This window comes from Tenrec ecaudatus, chromosome 13 (assembly GCF_050624435.1).
Source record: "Tenrec ecaudatus isolate mTenEca1 chromosome 13, mTenEca1.hap1, whole genome shotgun sequence".
In the NCBI taxonomy this organism is placed as follows: Eukaryota; Metazoa; Chordata; class Mammalia; order Afrosoricida; family Tenrecidae; genus Tenrec; species Tenrec ecaudatus.
The window spans coordinates 67,910,067-67,927,711 of record NC_134542.1 but is presented as its reverse complement, the minus strand read 5'-3'; the positions used below and the strand labels follow the sequence as shown (position 1 = coordinate 67,927,711).

At 49.2% G+C, this 17,645-nt stretch overlaps 1 protein-coding gene across 2 annotated transcripts in view; it reads left to right on the top strand.

The window, feature by feature from the left end:
• Positions 1–17,645, top strand: part of GAD1 (glutamate decarboxylase 1) — a 45,273-nt gene that overhangs the window by 22,793 nt on the left and 4,835 nt on the right. The window contains exons 6-13 of one of the 2 annotated variants that reach the window (XM_075529282.1): positions 5,089–5,201; positions 6,355–6,470; positions 6,561–6,640; positions 6,861–6,915; positions 8,126–8,242; positions 9,371–9,435; positions 14,153–14,231; positions 16,413–16,562. In XM_075529282.1, coding sequence (XP_075385397.1) covers positions 5,089–5,201; positions 6,355–6,470; positions 6,561–6,640; positions 6,861–6,915; positions 8,126–8,242; positions 9,371–9,435; positions 14,153–14,231; positions 16,413–16,562 — 775 coding nt within the window. Of the gene's footprint in view, positions 1–3,664; positions 3,702–5,088; positions 5,202–6,354; positions 6,471–6,560; positions 6,641–6,860; positions 6,916–8,125; positions 8,243–9,370; positions 9,436–14,152; positions 14,232–16,412; positions 16,563–17,645 lie in introns of those variants that run through there. The other variant, XM_075529283.1, reaches the window with a different exon arrangement.

Below are 17,645 nucleotides of genomic sequence, written 5' to 3'. Positions count from 1 at the left end.
ATCAGCCACCCAAGGTCAAGGCCAATCCAACTAAATGGCACGTAGTAATTACAGATGTACTGGACAGTGGATATTGCTAAAATATGACCTGATTCCAGCTGATCGATAGAGAAGGTTGTTTAAACTAGTGAAATAGTTTCTGTCAGTTCTAGGGACAAGCCATTGTCTGAAGAAGTAATACCTATATCTAGAAATTATCCAAAGCCGATTCCCCCTGGAAGATCATGAAATGTGACCATGCTGTTGGGAGCGTATGCAGAATCCAGCTCCCTTGTGACCGCACCTTCTCCAGGGGTAGCAGCACTCATGGTGAGTCCAGGGGAGAATCCGAGCCCCGTCTTGGGCAGAAGAGGATTTAATTAGTGATGGTCTCATCTTCTGACCTGCACCAGCATCATTGAACTTTGGTGACACGGTTAATCAAGAATAATAACTGCATCACCTGTGTCATTTTTCACAAAACAACAACTAGCCAATTAACCAGATCTCAGTGGCCAGGGTGAGGTCAGACTGTTAGGTGAGAAAGAACATGGATGGTGTTGCTTTGCTGGCTGCCTGCGTGCGCACAGTTGAGCTAGCCTTCCCAAGGACCCTCCAAGGAAGGGCTCGATAGGGAATCCAAAGACTACGTGCTAAATGTGTGATTGTCTGTGGCAGGTAAAGCCATTTTCTTTCCAGACAAAGGCCCCACTCACAGTGATGTCCACAGAGCAGGGTACCGCTCTAGGAGCAGTCTGCCTCTATAACCTCTGACCCCGTAACAATACCTACTCTTCATGCATGCTCTCCCATCGCTCTTGTGTTAGGAGGTTGCCATTCCAGGCCTCTAGTGCTTCACTGGTGCACACATTACTGAGGAAGCATGTTCAGGGGCGCTATCAGTCATGTTATACCCTCGGAAGTTTGCTAGAGAGGCACCTGAACAAAGCAGCGCTCATTTGTCATAGAAGATCAGCTGTGAAGTAAAGGACCTGGAATTCTGACTCTGAAACATCCTGTGAGATCTCCAAGCAAATCACTGAATTCCTCCAAAGCACAATTTCTTCATCAGGAAAATGAGGGATAATCACACCCATACAGCCAAATGATTTTTGAAGCTGCAGCCTTAAAGGCCTAGTATCCAACATGCAGTGCATGCACCCAGGAAAGCCAGCCACGCTGTTGCCCTTCAAGGTTCCTGCCCTTCAGTTCGGGAGGTCTGGTGACAGTGGGTTAAGCACTGGGCTGCTAACCACTAGCCTGGCAGTTCAAACTCACCAGCTTCCCTATGGGAGAAAAACAAGGCTTTCTGCTCCCGTAAAGATTTACAGCCTCAAAACCCCATAGAACATGATTCTGCTCAATCCTTCCTATAGGGTTGCTATGAATTCAAATGGAATCAACGGCAGTGAGTGAGTTTGGTTTGATTTGGGTTTCCCTTCGGTTGCGGCTCATTCCTTTCTGTCTCATGTCCAGACACCAGGGGGCGCTCACCACGTTCTCCTCAGGTGTCTTATCCTTTGGGGTAAGGCTAGACTGCCTACTCTATCAGTAAACCACATCTGCAAAGAGGAAATGTCCAAGAGGAGTGTCAGTCTAGTCAATGGAGAAGATCACTTCTTTCAGTGCTTGCCAGGCACCAAGAATCCAGACTCTGTATGGCTGTCTGATCCATGTTGCACCACGTGGCTCTCAACTTCAAAGTCTCCTCCTGGTCCAGGCTGGCTGCCGAAGTGCTCGCCATCATGGATCGGTTTCTAAATTTAGGAAGAGGGTAGGCAAATCGGAGGAAGAAAGCAAACAAGGAAGCAAGGACAAAATGGAGACAGACTCCGTCATTTCAAGAACCCTCACAAGTCCCACACAACATCCCCACCGCTTACACCCTTGGCCATATAGGGAGGTTAGAGCAATTCAGGCTCTGACCTGGGCAAGCTGCAGCCCTAAAGAAAACATGGGTCTGCTATCAAAGAAGCACGAGGACATGGACACAGGGCAGGAACTAGCAACTGTGCTGTGAGAGCCAACAGCTCGACTTGCCTTGGTCCTGAGGGAACACCCCTGGGAAGGTAAGTGGAGCGACTAGCAAAAGACAGCTCCCCAGCCCTCCTGGGAAGACAGGAAGGCTCCGAAAGCTTCCTTTGGGGTCACTCCATGAAGGTCATTGTCCAACTTTTAAATCCTCGTTTCTTGTTCTCCAATTCTGTTATGTAACCTTGTACTCTGACATTGGCATCTAACCCGCTTCTTATGAATCTGCATGTGACTTATGAGCTCCTGACTTCCTCTGCTTTCATTTATCATTTAGGGAAGAAGTTCCCCGCCGGGGGTGTGGGTGGCGAGAGGAGACCCCCCATAAGTGTTTACCAAATGATGTGCAGATTCTCCTTTTCTTCCTGGAGAGAAGCCCATGGCTCTCCTAGGCCCCGAAAAGGGGTCTGCGACTCCAGCACAGTTGCAGCCATTGCTCTCAGTGAACGTTCCGCCTTGTGTAAGGCCAGTGCCCGCACAGTCCGTTATTAAACACAGCTCAACATGATCACAGGAAGTTTCAGGAACATCCCATCTGGCGGACCTGGCTTAAGAGCAAGCTTTGTGAACCCATCTCCCAGCTTCCAGGAGATTCGGTCAGAACTAAGGCCATGAGTCAGGAGAAGCCAGTGTTAGCTATGGTTCTTCGGGTCCAGACAGGGACTACCCAACAGAATGCAGCTCAGGCCAAGAGCCAGCTACTGGATGCATCCTAGCAAGCTTCCTCTCCCAGGCGCAAATGGCGTCTTAAATGTCTCTGTTTCTTCAGTCCGTAAGCTGTCGCCTGGCAGAGAACAGTAATTGAGTGAGCCGCTGTTAAACAACTGAACGAAAGGCTTGGAAACTGGGTTCCAGGCATAGATACAGAGCTGGCAACAGAGAAGCTAGTCCTGCGAGCTAACTCTCTGAACCATAGCAAGGGGTCCTCAAACTTTTTAAACAGGGGGCCAATTCACTGTCCCTCAGACCCATTGGAGGGCCAGATGATAGTTTAAAAAAAAAACTATGAACAAATTCCTATGCACACTGCACATAACCTTATTTTGAAGTAAAAAACAAAACGGGGCAAAAACACCCAGCGGCCTGGATCAATACCCTCAGTAGGCCACATGTGGCCGCTGGCCTCCGTTTGAGGACCCCTGCTCTAAACTCTGCCTCCTAATCCTGAGACTCCTGGCCATGCTCCTAGTCCTCAGGTAGGAAGGCTAATTCGTGCAAACCTAGGGCCCAGTCATTCCATCTAGGAAGGCCAGAGCTGGAGCAATAATTTGCCTCCTTCGCATCCCTTCTCTTTTTCTCAGATGGTTCCTGCCTGGCCATCGAACACTGACTTGACCCCCCCGCCCCCGACTTCCCTTCAGTCCTACATCATAAGGTTCTGATATTAAGGTGTATGAGTTTGTTGTTTCCTTGTCTTACCTCCATGGCAACTCCAGAGTACCTTCTTTTGTGGTCTTTTGAGATTCAGGCACTTACACTGCCACCAGTACTTGCTCACCATATACACTTTTTTTTTTGCCATTACGTGTTTTCCATGGAACCATGGGTAGCACATTGTTCAAGTGTGATCAGCAGCTCATCGTGCGTTTGTCTCTCAGTCCACTCAGCAGCACAGGCTAAACCGGGAATCCCTCTCTTCTTCTTCCTTTGTCAGGCCATCAGACATGAGGGAGTGTTGGTTGCTACGGTGATGGGGCTCAGAGCAGGACCAAAGCATGGTTGTGACCTCCAGAGGTGATGGTAATTGAATACATGATTTCCAAGGGTCTTCCTTCTAAATTTCCAGGGGCCTTCCAAGGAAAATGGACATATTCTTTTTTGGAAACAAAATTCTTCGACCAACAGACATATTCTGAGGATCCTCCAGCACCTTCATGCCCTCTTCCATAGTCATGTGATTAAATGCATTTCCTCCATGGTTAAACATGAGTAGCTTCACCTGTGTCTTATACACAATCATTATCTCATCCTTGAAAATAGCTTTTCTAAGTGAGTGGCTAAGCCAGCAAGAATCCCCAATAGTCCTCAACACTGGCACTCAGCCCAAACCTTCTAACCAATAGCAATTCCCCACACCACTACCACCATATCCCGTGACTGAGTCCATCCAGGCATCCAGCTTCAGCAAAGAAGGTGTCCACCCAGGCCATAGACTATAATGTTAACAAGGGCCTGGCAAAAGAAGCTTAACAAAGAGCTGTCTTGGCGGTGGTGTTTTCTGGCTTAATTCTCTGTGGCTGGACCTTCCTTGATCTATGATTGCTGCCTCGTTCTTGTTTCAATGACTAGGCTACCAGGCTGGGCCTAGGTTTTGAACTGTTTCAAGAAAAGCCTAGCCTGATCCTCTTAAAAGTCCTTTAGTTTGAAGACAAACTTCATCTCCTGGGCTATCTAATGGCCACAGTTAGCTATGTGTGCCAGTGGATTGTCTCCATGTTACTTATAATTGGTAATTAGAGCATCATCATTTATAATTATTCTTGACAGATATTGACTTCAGAGAGTTATAGAAACAGTTTTCCTTAGGGATTCTTAGTAGGAAAACCAGGTAGATAATGATATTGAGCTCTTTAAATCCTAGGTCAATATTCCCAATTATCTTCACAGTTTTCAGCTATTCACATTCCTTTTTAAAGTTAGATTTTGGCTCTGGGTTTTTGTAGGTTCTACAAGTGCGAAATGGGTAGTAAGGGGAAAAATTTTGTAATCTGATTTCATGTAAAATTTAGATGCCATTTTCCTATTGATAGTTGCTTCATGCAGCAATCTTAGTGGTGAAAGGGGACCAGAAAAGTCCTTTTCGTTCATTCTGTTTTTCTGGGTGCTCCCCACGAAGCCATCCCATTCAGATGAGGAGCGAGATCATTGTTGACAAATCACAGGACAGGGCTTTCCCTGCCTCTCTGAGTAAGCCTGGCTGGTTTCTGACATGTTATGGTCTGCAACTTCATGTATTTCCAGGGAATGAATTGTCTTAGTGGTTTTGAACTCTTTTTAGAACTCAAGTGCAAGTACTAAGCTCGCACTAATTGGCCTGCCTTCTTTATTTTCATTCTTTCCTCCTCATTGCCTTTCTAGGTTTACATATGAAATCGCCCCCGTGTTTGTCCTCATGGAGCAGATAACGCTTAAGAAGATGAGAGAGATAGTTGGATGGCCACGTCAAGACGGTGATGGGATATTTTCTCCTGGTACGTTTCTCTTCACCTCTTCCGATGCACCTCAAATATAGATCCTTGCGATCCTCAAAAGCACTAAACTCTGAAGGGGTCTGTAGAAGAACACCGACCTTGAAACAAACAAATAAACAACAACGAAAACAAATGTTTTTCTCCCGATACTCCTGCCTTCCTCTCTTTGTCGGAATAAAGTTTAGCAAGAATGCCAGAATCAAGGTCTGCTAGCTAACAAAGGCTGTGTCTAACGCTGGTCAAACTAAGAAAGACTATGCCTGACCCATGCTAAGCAACTCTCTCCTAGCAAAAGCAGTTTGGCTAAGCTGGGGGTCAGTGAGTCAAGATGATCAATTGCCTGGTGTCTCTCAGCCCAAATGTTATCTCTGCTTTGACTCTCAAGTCTCATGTAGGCACCAAAAGAATCTTTAAAAACAAGGGCAAATACTCCTGGAGGTTGGGGCGAGTTATCTAGGGCATCACGGACAGTGTGAGTGTGCAGAAGAAAAGAACTAAGAATCACAATTTTCCAGGCAATGTAAGCAGACCCACTGATTTTCTTATCGGTGCCCAAGTGACTAGTGTGTGTCGACCAAACATGCCTAGCTACTTCAGTTCTCTCAGGGCCTTTGTTTAGGTCGGCGCAAGCCTGTTTTTAATTTTAACGCACAGAGCTCTCCTAAATGACTAACTCAATCGGGCTGTTGTGGAGGCCAGTGCCGAGGCAGGTAAGCAAGCCATGCCATTGCTTCTTTCGTAGGCTCCATTAGTCTCCCTTTCCCTGCCTCTCTGACTCGGGGAACAGATCATCTTGGTTCAGAAAATGGATTGAGGAGAAAGTGGAAGCAGGAAGGTTGTAACTCACTCATCTCTTTGCAACCACTGCGAACGCCACCTCTTATATTTCTGTCAAGGCTTCAGGCAGGCAGGGCACTGGAGTCTCTGAATCACCTCCAGCCAAATTGCCTCCCCGGCATTGACAATGAGCCTGGCTGCTTGTGTTCCCAGGGCAAAGGGTCCAGAGGCGAGCTTCTGCCAACAGACGCCAGCAGAATCTCTCAGGATAGTATCCCTTCCCCACCGCTCTTGCCCTTGACATTTCTACTCAGCCTTTGCAGTTAGAAAACCAGTGAGAGCCACAACACCTCCCGCTGTGTCTGCTTGCCACTAGGGGGAGCCATATCCAACATGTACAGCATCATGGCTGCTCGCTACAAGTACTTCCCAGAAGTTAAGACCAAGGGCATGGCCGCTGTGCCCAAGCTGGCCCTCTTCACCTCAGAACACGTGAGTTGGGGCTCCTGCACATGAGTTGTCATTTTGTTTGCTTTGAATCCCGGGATTCCGAGTTCTAACCTCAGCCCCTGTTTGTTACAGAGTCATTATTCCATAAAGAAGGCTGGGGCTGCCCTTGGCTTTGGAACCGACCATGTGATTTTGATAAAGTGCGATGAAAGGTAGGCAGGGCAGAGTGACTATTAGGCTAGTGTTCATCTGTTAAATTTGTTTTATTGTGCTGAAGGACTGGCGCAGTACAGGGTGCCAAGCTGCTCATGGTCTGTTGAAAATATCCTAAGATTTAAATGATTTTTTTGCTGCTGCTGAAGCGCTTTTTTTGTGTGTGTGCAATCTCACTGATTCTTCATTTTAATTGCTTTCCTTTTACACTAATTACAGGGGGAAGATAATTCCAGCTGACTTAGAGGCAAAAATTCTTGAAGCCAAGCAAAAGGTGAATGCAAACATTGAAAAAAATACTTTTATTTTCCCCCCAGACAATAAACATCTCTGATAGTTTGTGGGACCATCTTAGTGAATTTCTAAATTTCTAGTCTCAGATAGTTTCGTTTTCCCAACTCATGAGATGATTTAGTTTTAAATCATCTCCACAATACCTTCTTTGTGGTCTTGTTGTTGAAAAATGAAATTTCATAATTAAACCATCTGTCCTCTGATTTGTGTGACCTTCATAAAGAGAGCAATGGACTGAGCATCATGAAGGTACCATCTCATTGAGCTTTGTCACTTGCTTTCACAAAGATCATTTTAGCTTCGGATTCTGTCTAGCAAAGACCTCCCATATGGCCCATCGTATTTGGCGAATCCAACCTTGACAAATTCTCTTAAACAACAACAACAATCGCAGAGAGCAGATATATCCTCAAGTCACCACCAGATGCTGTCAGGCCATTGATCAAACATGGGGCCCGTTCTTGAACCTCCTTCTCCTTAGAGTTGTTTGCTGGAGCCTCAGTAGAGGAGACGGGTGGAAACGTTGAAGGACTGGCCCAGGGCCAGAGGCGTGGTTGGACTTGAAAAACCCTAGGACTTTGAGAGTGTACCTAGCCTGTCTGACTTCTGTCACTTTCCTTCCGCATTCCCTTGTTTCATGTATAAATGCTACTGTGTTTACTGTGCATAAGCCTTTTAGTTTTCACACATGAACCTATTTTAAGTAACCAAACAATACTTGGCTCTAATTATTAGGACAATAAACTTTGACGAACACTCAAAAGAACCAAATGCAGATGATATGCGGAAATGCCTGCCCATCCCTCCACATAATGATTCTTTCCTGGTTTATTTTTCTCAATTGAACTTATCCGTACCAAACATACTGTGCAACTTGCCTCCATAATTGTATCGATTGCTTGGCCCTCCACCACTAAACTGTAAAGCTCATGAGCACAGACATCATCGTCCCTTGTGCCCATTGCTGTGTCCCCAACAGCTACGACAGGGCCAGGCCTATTAAAGTCACTCAAGGAGTATTTGTTGAATGCATGCGCTAAACAGTTAAACAAATACCACCTGATCCAGGAGCGCCTGCAGCCCAACTTCGGTGATCGGTGTTGAAAACAAATGCCACTCCCATTCTTCTACTTCGTGTGGAAATGAGCAGGTGAGAAAAGTTACAAAGACTCATCTTGCTTCCTTTGTAGGGATATGTTCCTCTTTATGTCAATGCAACTGCTGGCACCACTGTGTATGGAGCTTTTGATCCGATCCGGGATATTGCAGATATATGTGAGAAATATAACCTTTGGATGCATGTCGATGTAAGTGCTATAACTCCCTGAGCTGCCCGCGCGGTTTGGGGGGTGGAAACCGCTCTGCTGTGTGATTTGTCTCCAGCTCCTCCCACTTCCAACAGCCCTCTCCCTACACCACGTTCCTTCCAGCTCTTGTCTGTCCCCAGCTAGCCACTCATGACCAATCCATACCGCCAGCCTGGTGCAAAGTCTGGGGCTCCCCTGGGTCCAGACAGGCCATGGGTATCTTCCACGGCTCCACTGAAAATGTTCGCTTCATCATTCTCCGGGGACAACCGCTTCTGAGAGAAACATAGATTTCAAGGGTAAAGCAATGGAAGCCGGAGTGTCCAGAGCGCAAGGATGTGAATTCATATTAGTGAACATGAATTTTTGGCTCCATGTCTGCAAGCCTGTCACCTATGGCATCTTTCCCCAAGCTAATAATACATGTAGAAAAAAAACCAAAACCAGGTTGTCTATAGGAGGTGTTGTTAGCTATGAAGAGAATTAGTCTGGAATTTTCCCAGGGACACGCAATGCTTCCCCAAGCATAACTGGGTAGCTCCTCCCTTCCCGCCTTCCAGTCTTCCTTCCTTCCCTCCCTTCTCTGTCTTTCTTCTTCCTGAGAAGGATTTAACTGCCCACATCTGGGCACGAGACCAATTGCCCTGCTATGGAACATGTGACTTACAAAGACTGTTCTTATGTCAGGTGATCCCTGAAGTAAACACACAGCAGTGCCTTCCTCTCCTGTCAGCCCACCTGTCCCAGCAGGGGCTGGGCTCTGGCCCGGTGACGGTTCTGCATGAAGCAAGCATGAGGCTCCAGGCCTTTGGTGCTTCTGGAGCTGTCCTGGGGGCTCTCCCCAGGGTCTCTGGCATTCCTCGGGCCCCACAGGTGTCAGACCCATCACCGGCTCACTTTCTTGGAATTAACCTGATGAACTTGTGGGGGAAGCAAGGACAGGGATGAATAAGCACAACCGCGCCCCATGGAACCATCCATGTGGGCTCGCTTGGCCCCAGGAGAGTCTCCATTCCTTTGCACGTCACACACGTTTGACACGCTCGCTCGTGTTTGATTAGAGGTGTGGCGGGACTGTTTTGGGACTCACCACCGCCCCCTTCTCCTCTCTGTTCTCTGTCCTCACAGGCTGCCTGGGGCGGAGGGCTGCTCATGTCCAGGAAGCACCGCCATAAACTCAGTGGCATAGAAAGGTACGGGCTACGGTTTGCTCAGCACAGTCCACAGGCGGGGTGCTGTGTCCTGGCTCCTCAGCTCGCTCCTGAGCCCGGCACCGTCTTTCAATCCAACAGCTCTCAACGGATGTTGATTGAGCACCTGTTCTGTACTTCCTGTCGGTTGCTGCCACGGAGCGAGCCCCTGGCTCATGGTGACCTCATGACGGCCGAACACAATGCTGCCCCGTCCTTCCCCATCTCTGTGATCTCTTGCCACCGGGTTGATTTTCGTAAATAGACAGCCAGGCCTTTCTTCCTAGTACGGCTTAGCGTGTTGCGGCCTGTTCTGCATCGAGCTTCCCCTGACAGAAAGCTGGTAGCTGTTCTTGAGGTGCCTTAGTTGAGAGTAAACCCAGGTCTTCCGCACAGAAGGCACAACATCTACCACTGAACGTGATTCGACTTCCCAGGCAAACGTTCCCAGCCGAGGCACCATGTAGGAAGGGAGGAAGACAGGTGAACGATCATCACAGCACTGCTGGAGAAGCCTCACAGCCCGTGCCAGTGCCAGGTGCCCACATCAGAGCGAAGACAGGCTCGTTCAGGGATTGGAATCGATTTAATCAGTTTGCCCAGAGCACATACCCCACTGGCCCTGAGTTAATTCTGACTCACAGTGACCCTTTACAGGGTTTTCAAAGCTGTAAATCTTTACAGAAGCAGGCGGCCTCATCTGTCTTCTTTAGAGTGGCTGGTGGTTGTGAACTGCCAACCTTGAGGTTAGCAGTCCAACACTTACCTGACCCCTACCAGGACTCCCCAAGGGCACCACCTCCTTTCACTCGTCTTCCTCATTAAGCTTACTGCTGGGGAAGGGTAGGTCACTCAGCCTGCCTAACTTGTTTGATTTCTCTTTATACCATTCATGTTCGGAAGGGGCTAAAGTCTAATGTGATTTTGACATGATTCCTAAGCATTGATCCACAATGAACCCATGTTGATTCATTTCCTAATTCAGCAAATATTTATTGAGGTGCTATCATGAGTCAGACCTTCCTCGGCATTTGTTCCAGTGGGCTAGACTTTCATCAACATAGACACACAAAACCACATATACAAATATGTATACACACATATGTGGTTTGGTGTGTGTGTGTGTGTGTGTGTGTGTGTGTATATATTCTGTCTCATAGTGGAGAAAAAGACTAAGACTAGGCGACCGTGACTGCTCCGCAGAGGCAAGGATGGTAAGGCTCGTCTCACATCCTTTGGACGTGTGGTCAGGAGAGACCAGTCCCTGGAGAAGGACATCGTGTTCGGTAAAGGGGAGGGTCAAGGACCCAGAGGAAGGCTCCAGCAAGAGGGATGGCCACAGTGGCTGCAATGAGGACCAGTTGTGAGGACAGTGCAGGACCGGGCAGGGGTTCACTCTACTGTCCATCGGATTGTTATGAGTCAGAACCGACACACCAGCAACCGAATAGCAACAGGGAAGGAGAATGGTTAAGCAACTGGCTGCTAACCGAAAATCGGTGCTTTGAAGCACTAAAGAAAACCCTGGTTATGTGATATCCTGTGAGAGTGGCAGCCTTGAAAACCAGGCAGAGCCGCTCTCCTCTGTCACGGAGGGTTGAATGCTGAGGCCTGGTGTCTTAGAAAGGGTGATCGGAGGTGCTCTGTGAAGGTAGCATTCCCACAGCTACTGAGATAACCAGAAAGCAGACGGGAGAATCTGGGGGAGAGCAAACCCAGCAGTGGGAACGGCACATGCAAAGACCCTGAGGCACGATGGCCCTTGGCCAGCTGGAAGAGCGTCAAAGAGGCCATGTGACTGGAGCAAAGCATGGAGGCAGGCAGGGACTGTCGGCAGAGAGGGGTGCAGTGAGCAGGCATCTGAGAAAGCCTGCTGGTGGCTTTCTCTGACTTTGTTGCCTCCCGTGCCCTCCCTCCCCCAGACCCCCTGCACCTCCTCCCTCTGGCTTTGTTTTGGAAAGCGTGGCGGGTGAGGCGGCCTCTGGAAACAAAGTTACAGGACGGGACAAGCTGGAGCATTTAAATGTCGACCTGAGGGCGGCAGCATGTGGACACTGAAGGTAGATAAGTACGCTGAGTACTTGTGAGGACATTGGATGTAGATTAGCCAGTCCAGGAACCCTGGCGGCGTTGGGGCTTACATATTGGGCTTTTAATCACAAAGTCAGCAGTTCAAACCACTCCACTGGAGTAAGATGGGGCATTCTGCGCCCATCAAGGCTGACAGCCCCAGAAATGGGGCAGTTTTACCCTCTTCTCTTGCGTCACTATGAATCAGAATCAGCGCGATGGCAGGGGCTTTTGGAGCCAGTCCAGATTCTTCCTGTTTTAGATTTTCCAAACTGCTTTCACTTTCCACCTTTGCGTCTGGGAGAACGTGAAACTTTTTTGCCCTCGCCTGTCTCTTTTCTGACATTTTAAAAGTGCATATGTCTTCTCAGGGAAATTGAATCCATCTCCTACTGTACTGTTTTCCATTTGAGGCAGCAGAGAATCATTTACTTCAGATCTTTAGAACAGCCAGAAAACTATTGGAAACATTTTATGAGCTCTAAATATAATTTTTTAATGACTCAGGGAAATTGATTTCATCTACCACTTTTTACATATGGCTCGACCTTGACACTTTTTAAATGAGGTAAGCGTTTAGTCAACTTTTCTTTCTTTCTTTCGGCATTTCTTACATGTCTCTTCCACAAAGGTTTTCTTCATTATGCACTCAGTGGGGAAATATTTCAGGCTTTCCTCTTTTCTCCCTAAATGTCATGTGCTTCCTGGTCCACTAAACTATTTCCCCTCTGAGGACCTTTGTGAGATGAGGGTCAGAAAGATTCACAGCCAAGGTTCCCAATGGGAAGAGCACAGCCCCATCATTGTGAGCTAGTTGCTCTGTCTGCCACAGCTACGGAAACGAAGATGCCAGCTGTGGGCTTAGCCAGGGGTTGGCAAACTGCCACTCAAGAGCCAGACCCAACTCTCCATACTTCCAGGCCGCGCTGACGTTAAAGTGAAAACTTTCAAAGGATGTTATTCAGATCCTGGTGATCTCGTTTGTTTGTAAAACTATATTTATGGCCCCCTGAATCATTTTTCAACTGTTACAAGGGAGAGGATTGGCCCTTCCATCTCAAAAGTCTGCCGACCCCTGGACTAAACCACTGGGCAGGCATGTACACAACCCACGGAAACAAGCCACCCAAGTTTTGACCTTTGGATGTGAGACTTGGTTCTAGAATACTGGGCAGAGAGGTGTGGTGGCTAGGAGATCATGCTTGTTTTACCAGCTGCGTCATAAACAGCATACTCTTGTGGCATTTAAACAACCCAGCGAGCTGGTCAAAGGCTGAGACCATCGGGTGATCCTTACTTTCCGTGGTCACTCTTCACTGCTGTTGCTGCAGCCCGTTGCCCTGGTGTGGATTCTAACGTACAGCCGCCTCGTGTCTTACGGCGCCCAACTGGCACAGAGTAGGGTTGTCCTGGCTGTCAGTCACAACAGAAGCAGACCACAGGCCTGCTCCTCTAGGGGCCTCAGCTGGGGTGGGGTGGGACCAGCTGCCTTGGTTAGCAGCTGAATGTAAATGCTGAGTGCCCTTCATAGGACCCCACGAGTAGGTGGGCCAGCACCACCAGCCGAATGCACCCATAAAAACCAGAAGGCAAAAAGAAGCGCAATCCATGGTCTAGAGGGAGGCCATCTGAGGGGCTCATAGTAAGCGCTGATCCTGCAACTAGACTCCCTCAACTCCACCTGTGCCTCCCACGCTTTCCACTGGGTGTTGGGTGATATTTAACTTGCCTGTGGCTCCGTTTCTCCGTCTCACGTAGAAGTGGCAATGGCAGCTGCATCAGAGGCTGGGATTACTGGGGCAGTTAAGTATGCCAGGAGCTGTTGTCCGCGTTCGATTCCTTATTCAGTCCTGTGAGGCACTCAGAGGAGTCCTGGTAGTAGTTATATGCTGGCCCGCTAGCTGCAAGGTCAATCGTTTGAACCCACCAGCCGCTCCTCAGGAGAAAAATGAGGCATCCCACCCCATAGAGTCCAGTCTCAGAAACCCACAGGGCAGTCCCTACCCTGCCCTATAGGGTTGCTATGAGTCAGCATCAGCTCAATGGCGTGGAGTTGAGTTTTGATTTTTGGTCAGGTTTTCACTTTATTCCTCTGCCCATTTTCCCGGATGGAAACGCCGAGGCACAGAGGAGTTACATAGCTTGGCCAGGCTAGCCACGGTCCGCATCGAGATCCAGACTTGTCCAGTCGGGTCCAGAGCCTGATCCTCTGAGTCCTCAGCTGCAACAGGACACTCGCACGATACCTGTCAAGTTCTCAGAACACTCGGACATGCTGGGGGCGGGGGGCGGGGTGCTTTAAAAAGCTTGTGGGAAAATTAAATGAAAAGACAAAGAGATTGTTCACAGACTTTTTGAAGCCCCCTTTGTGTGTGTGTGCATGCGTATCGACCTGAGCCCTTACTGAGAGCGTCATTGAGAAGGGCAGTCGGCAACTCGCCTCAGCAAGGCTCCCTGCGCATCTGAATTCAGCTTTGGGAGAACAGTGGGTTGATACCTTTACTGACTTGAGAGGGTGGTGTCTTCCCTGGGACAGTTGCCTCTTTCCAAAGCGACGGCGTGCTCACGGCATGCTTGTGAAGTTCTCGGGACAGTAGGGCACCGGGGGAGAGCTGGGGCTGCTTCTCAACGTGTCTTACGCTTCTTCCAGGGCCAGCTCAGTCACCTGGAACCCACACAAGATGATGGGCGTGCTGCTGCAGTGCTCCGCCATTCTCGTCCGGGAAAAGGTCTGTACCCCGGCCAGAGAGACGCCGGTGGCCCGCCCCTTCTTTGGAAGAGAAGAGCATAGGGCAGCGGTTCTCCACCTGTGGGTCGCGACCCCTTTGGGGGGGTCGAATGGCCCTTTCACAGGGGTCGTCTGATTCAGCAGAGTAGCAAAATTAGTTATGAGGTAGCAACGAAAATCATGTTATGGTTGGGGGTCACCACCGCATGAGGAACTGTACGAAAGGGTCGCGGCCTGAGGAAGGTGGAGAACCGCTGGCGTAGGGCCTCTTCCATGTCCTGGCTGAGAAACAAACACAGTGGGCAGTCCTCTTGTTTGCCTGTCGGCCCGCCTGGTCTGTCAGCCTCTGGAGGCTGGCTGCCCTCTGCCCTTCCAGCCTCGCTCTGTGCTCAGGTCTCCCTTTGGGGTCAGCTTTCAGGGAATGCTGTCGTTCAAGGTCCCTTCATGTCCGCATGCTTTTCGTCTGACATCCTTGGGACACATGGTCAGGAGAGGCGAGTCCCTGGAGAAGGACATCCTGCTTGGCAAAGGAGGGAGCCAGGGAAACAGGAAGGGCCTGAATGCGATGGATGGGCCCGTGGCTGCAAGCCTGGGAACAGATGTGAGGGGCGCAGGACCCGCCAGGCACTGCTTCGTCCTGTGGTCCGCAGGGTCGCCGTGGGTCAGGCCCGACGGGATGGCACCCACCCACGGCCTGTTTCCACAAACAGAAGGGAGAGAGGTTCAGTCAGGGCAAACCGTGGTCCTGGGAAAGTTCTTCTAGTTCTTAGTGTGAATTTGTGGCCCCAAGAGCTGAGGCACATGAGGCGGGACAACGGCTACAAAGCCCCTCACGGAGCACCACGAAGGTTGATGGGCACGCTCTGAGAATGGCTCGGGCTGGTTCCTTCTTGCACAGCCAGCAACGGGACGCTGCCTTCCAATGACCGGCAACTCTTGCAGACGGCGGCCTCCTTCGGTGCCTGTCTCCAGCCCAGAGGGCCCGGGTCCTGCAGCCTTTGTCATGCACTCAGACATCTGCCATCAAACCGTGTTGTCGCCATGGGGTCGGACCACTGGGATACACAGGGGTTTTCATGGACTGTGTTGGTGGCTGCTTTTTCAATAGACCACCAGGCCTTTCTTCCCAGTGCATCTTAGTCGGGGAACTCTGCCCATACCTGGTGCTGATTCTAATAGTCTCCTCTGACCAGTGGCGGTGCTGGCTGCTCTGCGCATGTGTCCTGGCCAGGGACCTGAGGGGTGCGCCTGCAGGGAAGGCTGTTCCAGCATGGCCTTCACGCATAACTCATCGTTGTTACTGTTGGGTGCCATCCAGGTGGTTCCGATCCATAGCAGCCTGCAGCCTGGCCCGGTGCTGCACCAACCTCACAGCTGTCCCATTGTTGCAGTCGCTGTGTCCATCCATCCGTCCATCTAGGGCCTTCCTCTTTTTCCCCCGGCCCCTCCACTTTACCGAGCATGATGTCCTTCTACATAGAGTATTGATTGTAGGAAATCATGGGAAAGACCAGAAGATTTTCTGGGAGCCCTTTTCCCAAGAGAATGTCTTCACAGCAAGAAACTGCCCGCCCCCCACCCCCCAGAATATTCTGTCCCCACCTCCTGCCCGCTGGCATTTCCCAGTCAGTGGAAACAACCCCAGCACGCTCTCATAAGGCCACATGCTCCTAAAGGGGCCTCAGGACCCTGATCTGAAGCATCTGAGTCCAAGGATCATTGTCTATTCTTTTAAAAAAATTTTAATTTGTAGTTTAATTTATGATTAACCGGGAGATAATACATATATCATTATCATTCCATAGTGCAATTGCTACCACGGTCAGTTTCCAAACATTTTCTTTCTGGACTCCTTGACCTTGTCCCCCCTCTACACACTTGCTTCCCCACCCGCCCACTGCCGACACCGCCGTACCTCCCCACCCGACCCCAAGCGCTTAATCTACTTCAAAGATCACTTTCTATGCCGAGTGACTAAGGGGACAGTGCCAACTGGTATCGTTCTCTGAGAGCCTCCTTGGAAGGGAGAGATCAGAACAAGTCCTCCTAAGGGGACTTTAGGAGACACTCTGCCTGAGATCCCAAGCCCTTCCTTCTAGCGGCTTCGTAGCCAGTCCTATTTCAAGAACAGCCCCGGGTCCACACTGCCTACAGATGCCCGTGTCTCTGCTTCCGGTGACAGGGAATTCTCCAAGGATGCAACCAGATGTGTGCAGGATACCTTTTCCAGCCAGACAAGCAATACGACGTCTCCTACGACACTGGCGACAAGGCAATCCAGTGTGGCCGCCACGTGGACATTTTCAAGTTCTGGTTGATGTGGAAAGCCAAGGTATGCGACACAGGCATTCAGGAAGCAGGGTCGAAATGTAATGTGGCCAGGCCAGCTGGCGGTAGAAAAGACATCGCACAGATAAGTCATCTTGCGTACAATCAAATATCTAGATAAGTCAGTTAGCTGTGTCTTTTTTGTGTGAATGAAATTACTTTATTCCTTAGATAAAACTCCCTCGCCTTCCATTCAATCTCCTCAATTTGAATGATCAGGAAGTGTTCTTATAACGTTCTCTTATCACAACCCCAAATGCGCGCCAAGATAAGCACTCCCATAGGAACCCTTCGGGATGCTGCGCGCATTCATTGCAGATGTAGAGAAAGCGATGGCCGAGAAGACCTCTGTGCTGTTCGCAGGGGAGTCCTGCATTCCTTTCTGAGGTCTCGAGTCGTGAGCTATCTATGACCCTTGCAAGTGCTGTTTAAATGGCGGCTTCCCCGTAATTTTGTACTTGAAATGCTCTTCTGGAAAATGCTCGCTTTATTCTGAGAAATTCTCCTAGGAGATCGAAGCCCACATGCTCTGCGTTCATCATTGGCCCTTTGGGATTCTAGTTCTCTGGAATAAAGGCCAACCATTGGAATCTCCCTCAATGGAGAGGAGAGGAGAGCATCATTTCACTATTTATTTCAAAGGTATTTTTCTTTGATCAGGTGACCGAGATTAATCTCACAGGTTTCTATCATTTCCATGTTTAAGACAGTCCGTACCTATTCCCCAAACTCCAAGTTTTCCAGAGAACTATCCGGTTCGTTTGATATTTCTTCTTCAGGAAGAATTGAGCTGATGGTTAATTTTTCTCTCTTTACATCATTCTGTCTTTCTGTAGAAATCATCTGAATTTCATCTCTACCATAAAGCAGTCATAGATGTTTTAAAACAGCTCGAACTGAGTTGAGTTCAATTTATGGCGACCCCTGAACGTCAGGATAGAACTGTGGTTTCTTCTCCGGCATCTCGGGGTAGACTCCTGCCACCAATCTTTCCATCAGCGGACCAATTCCCGTCGCCCCCAGACTCTCTTTCAACCTGTAAATGGCACATCAATACCAACACAAGCCATTAGCAAGCTGAGCCCTC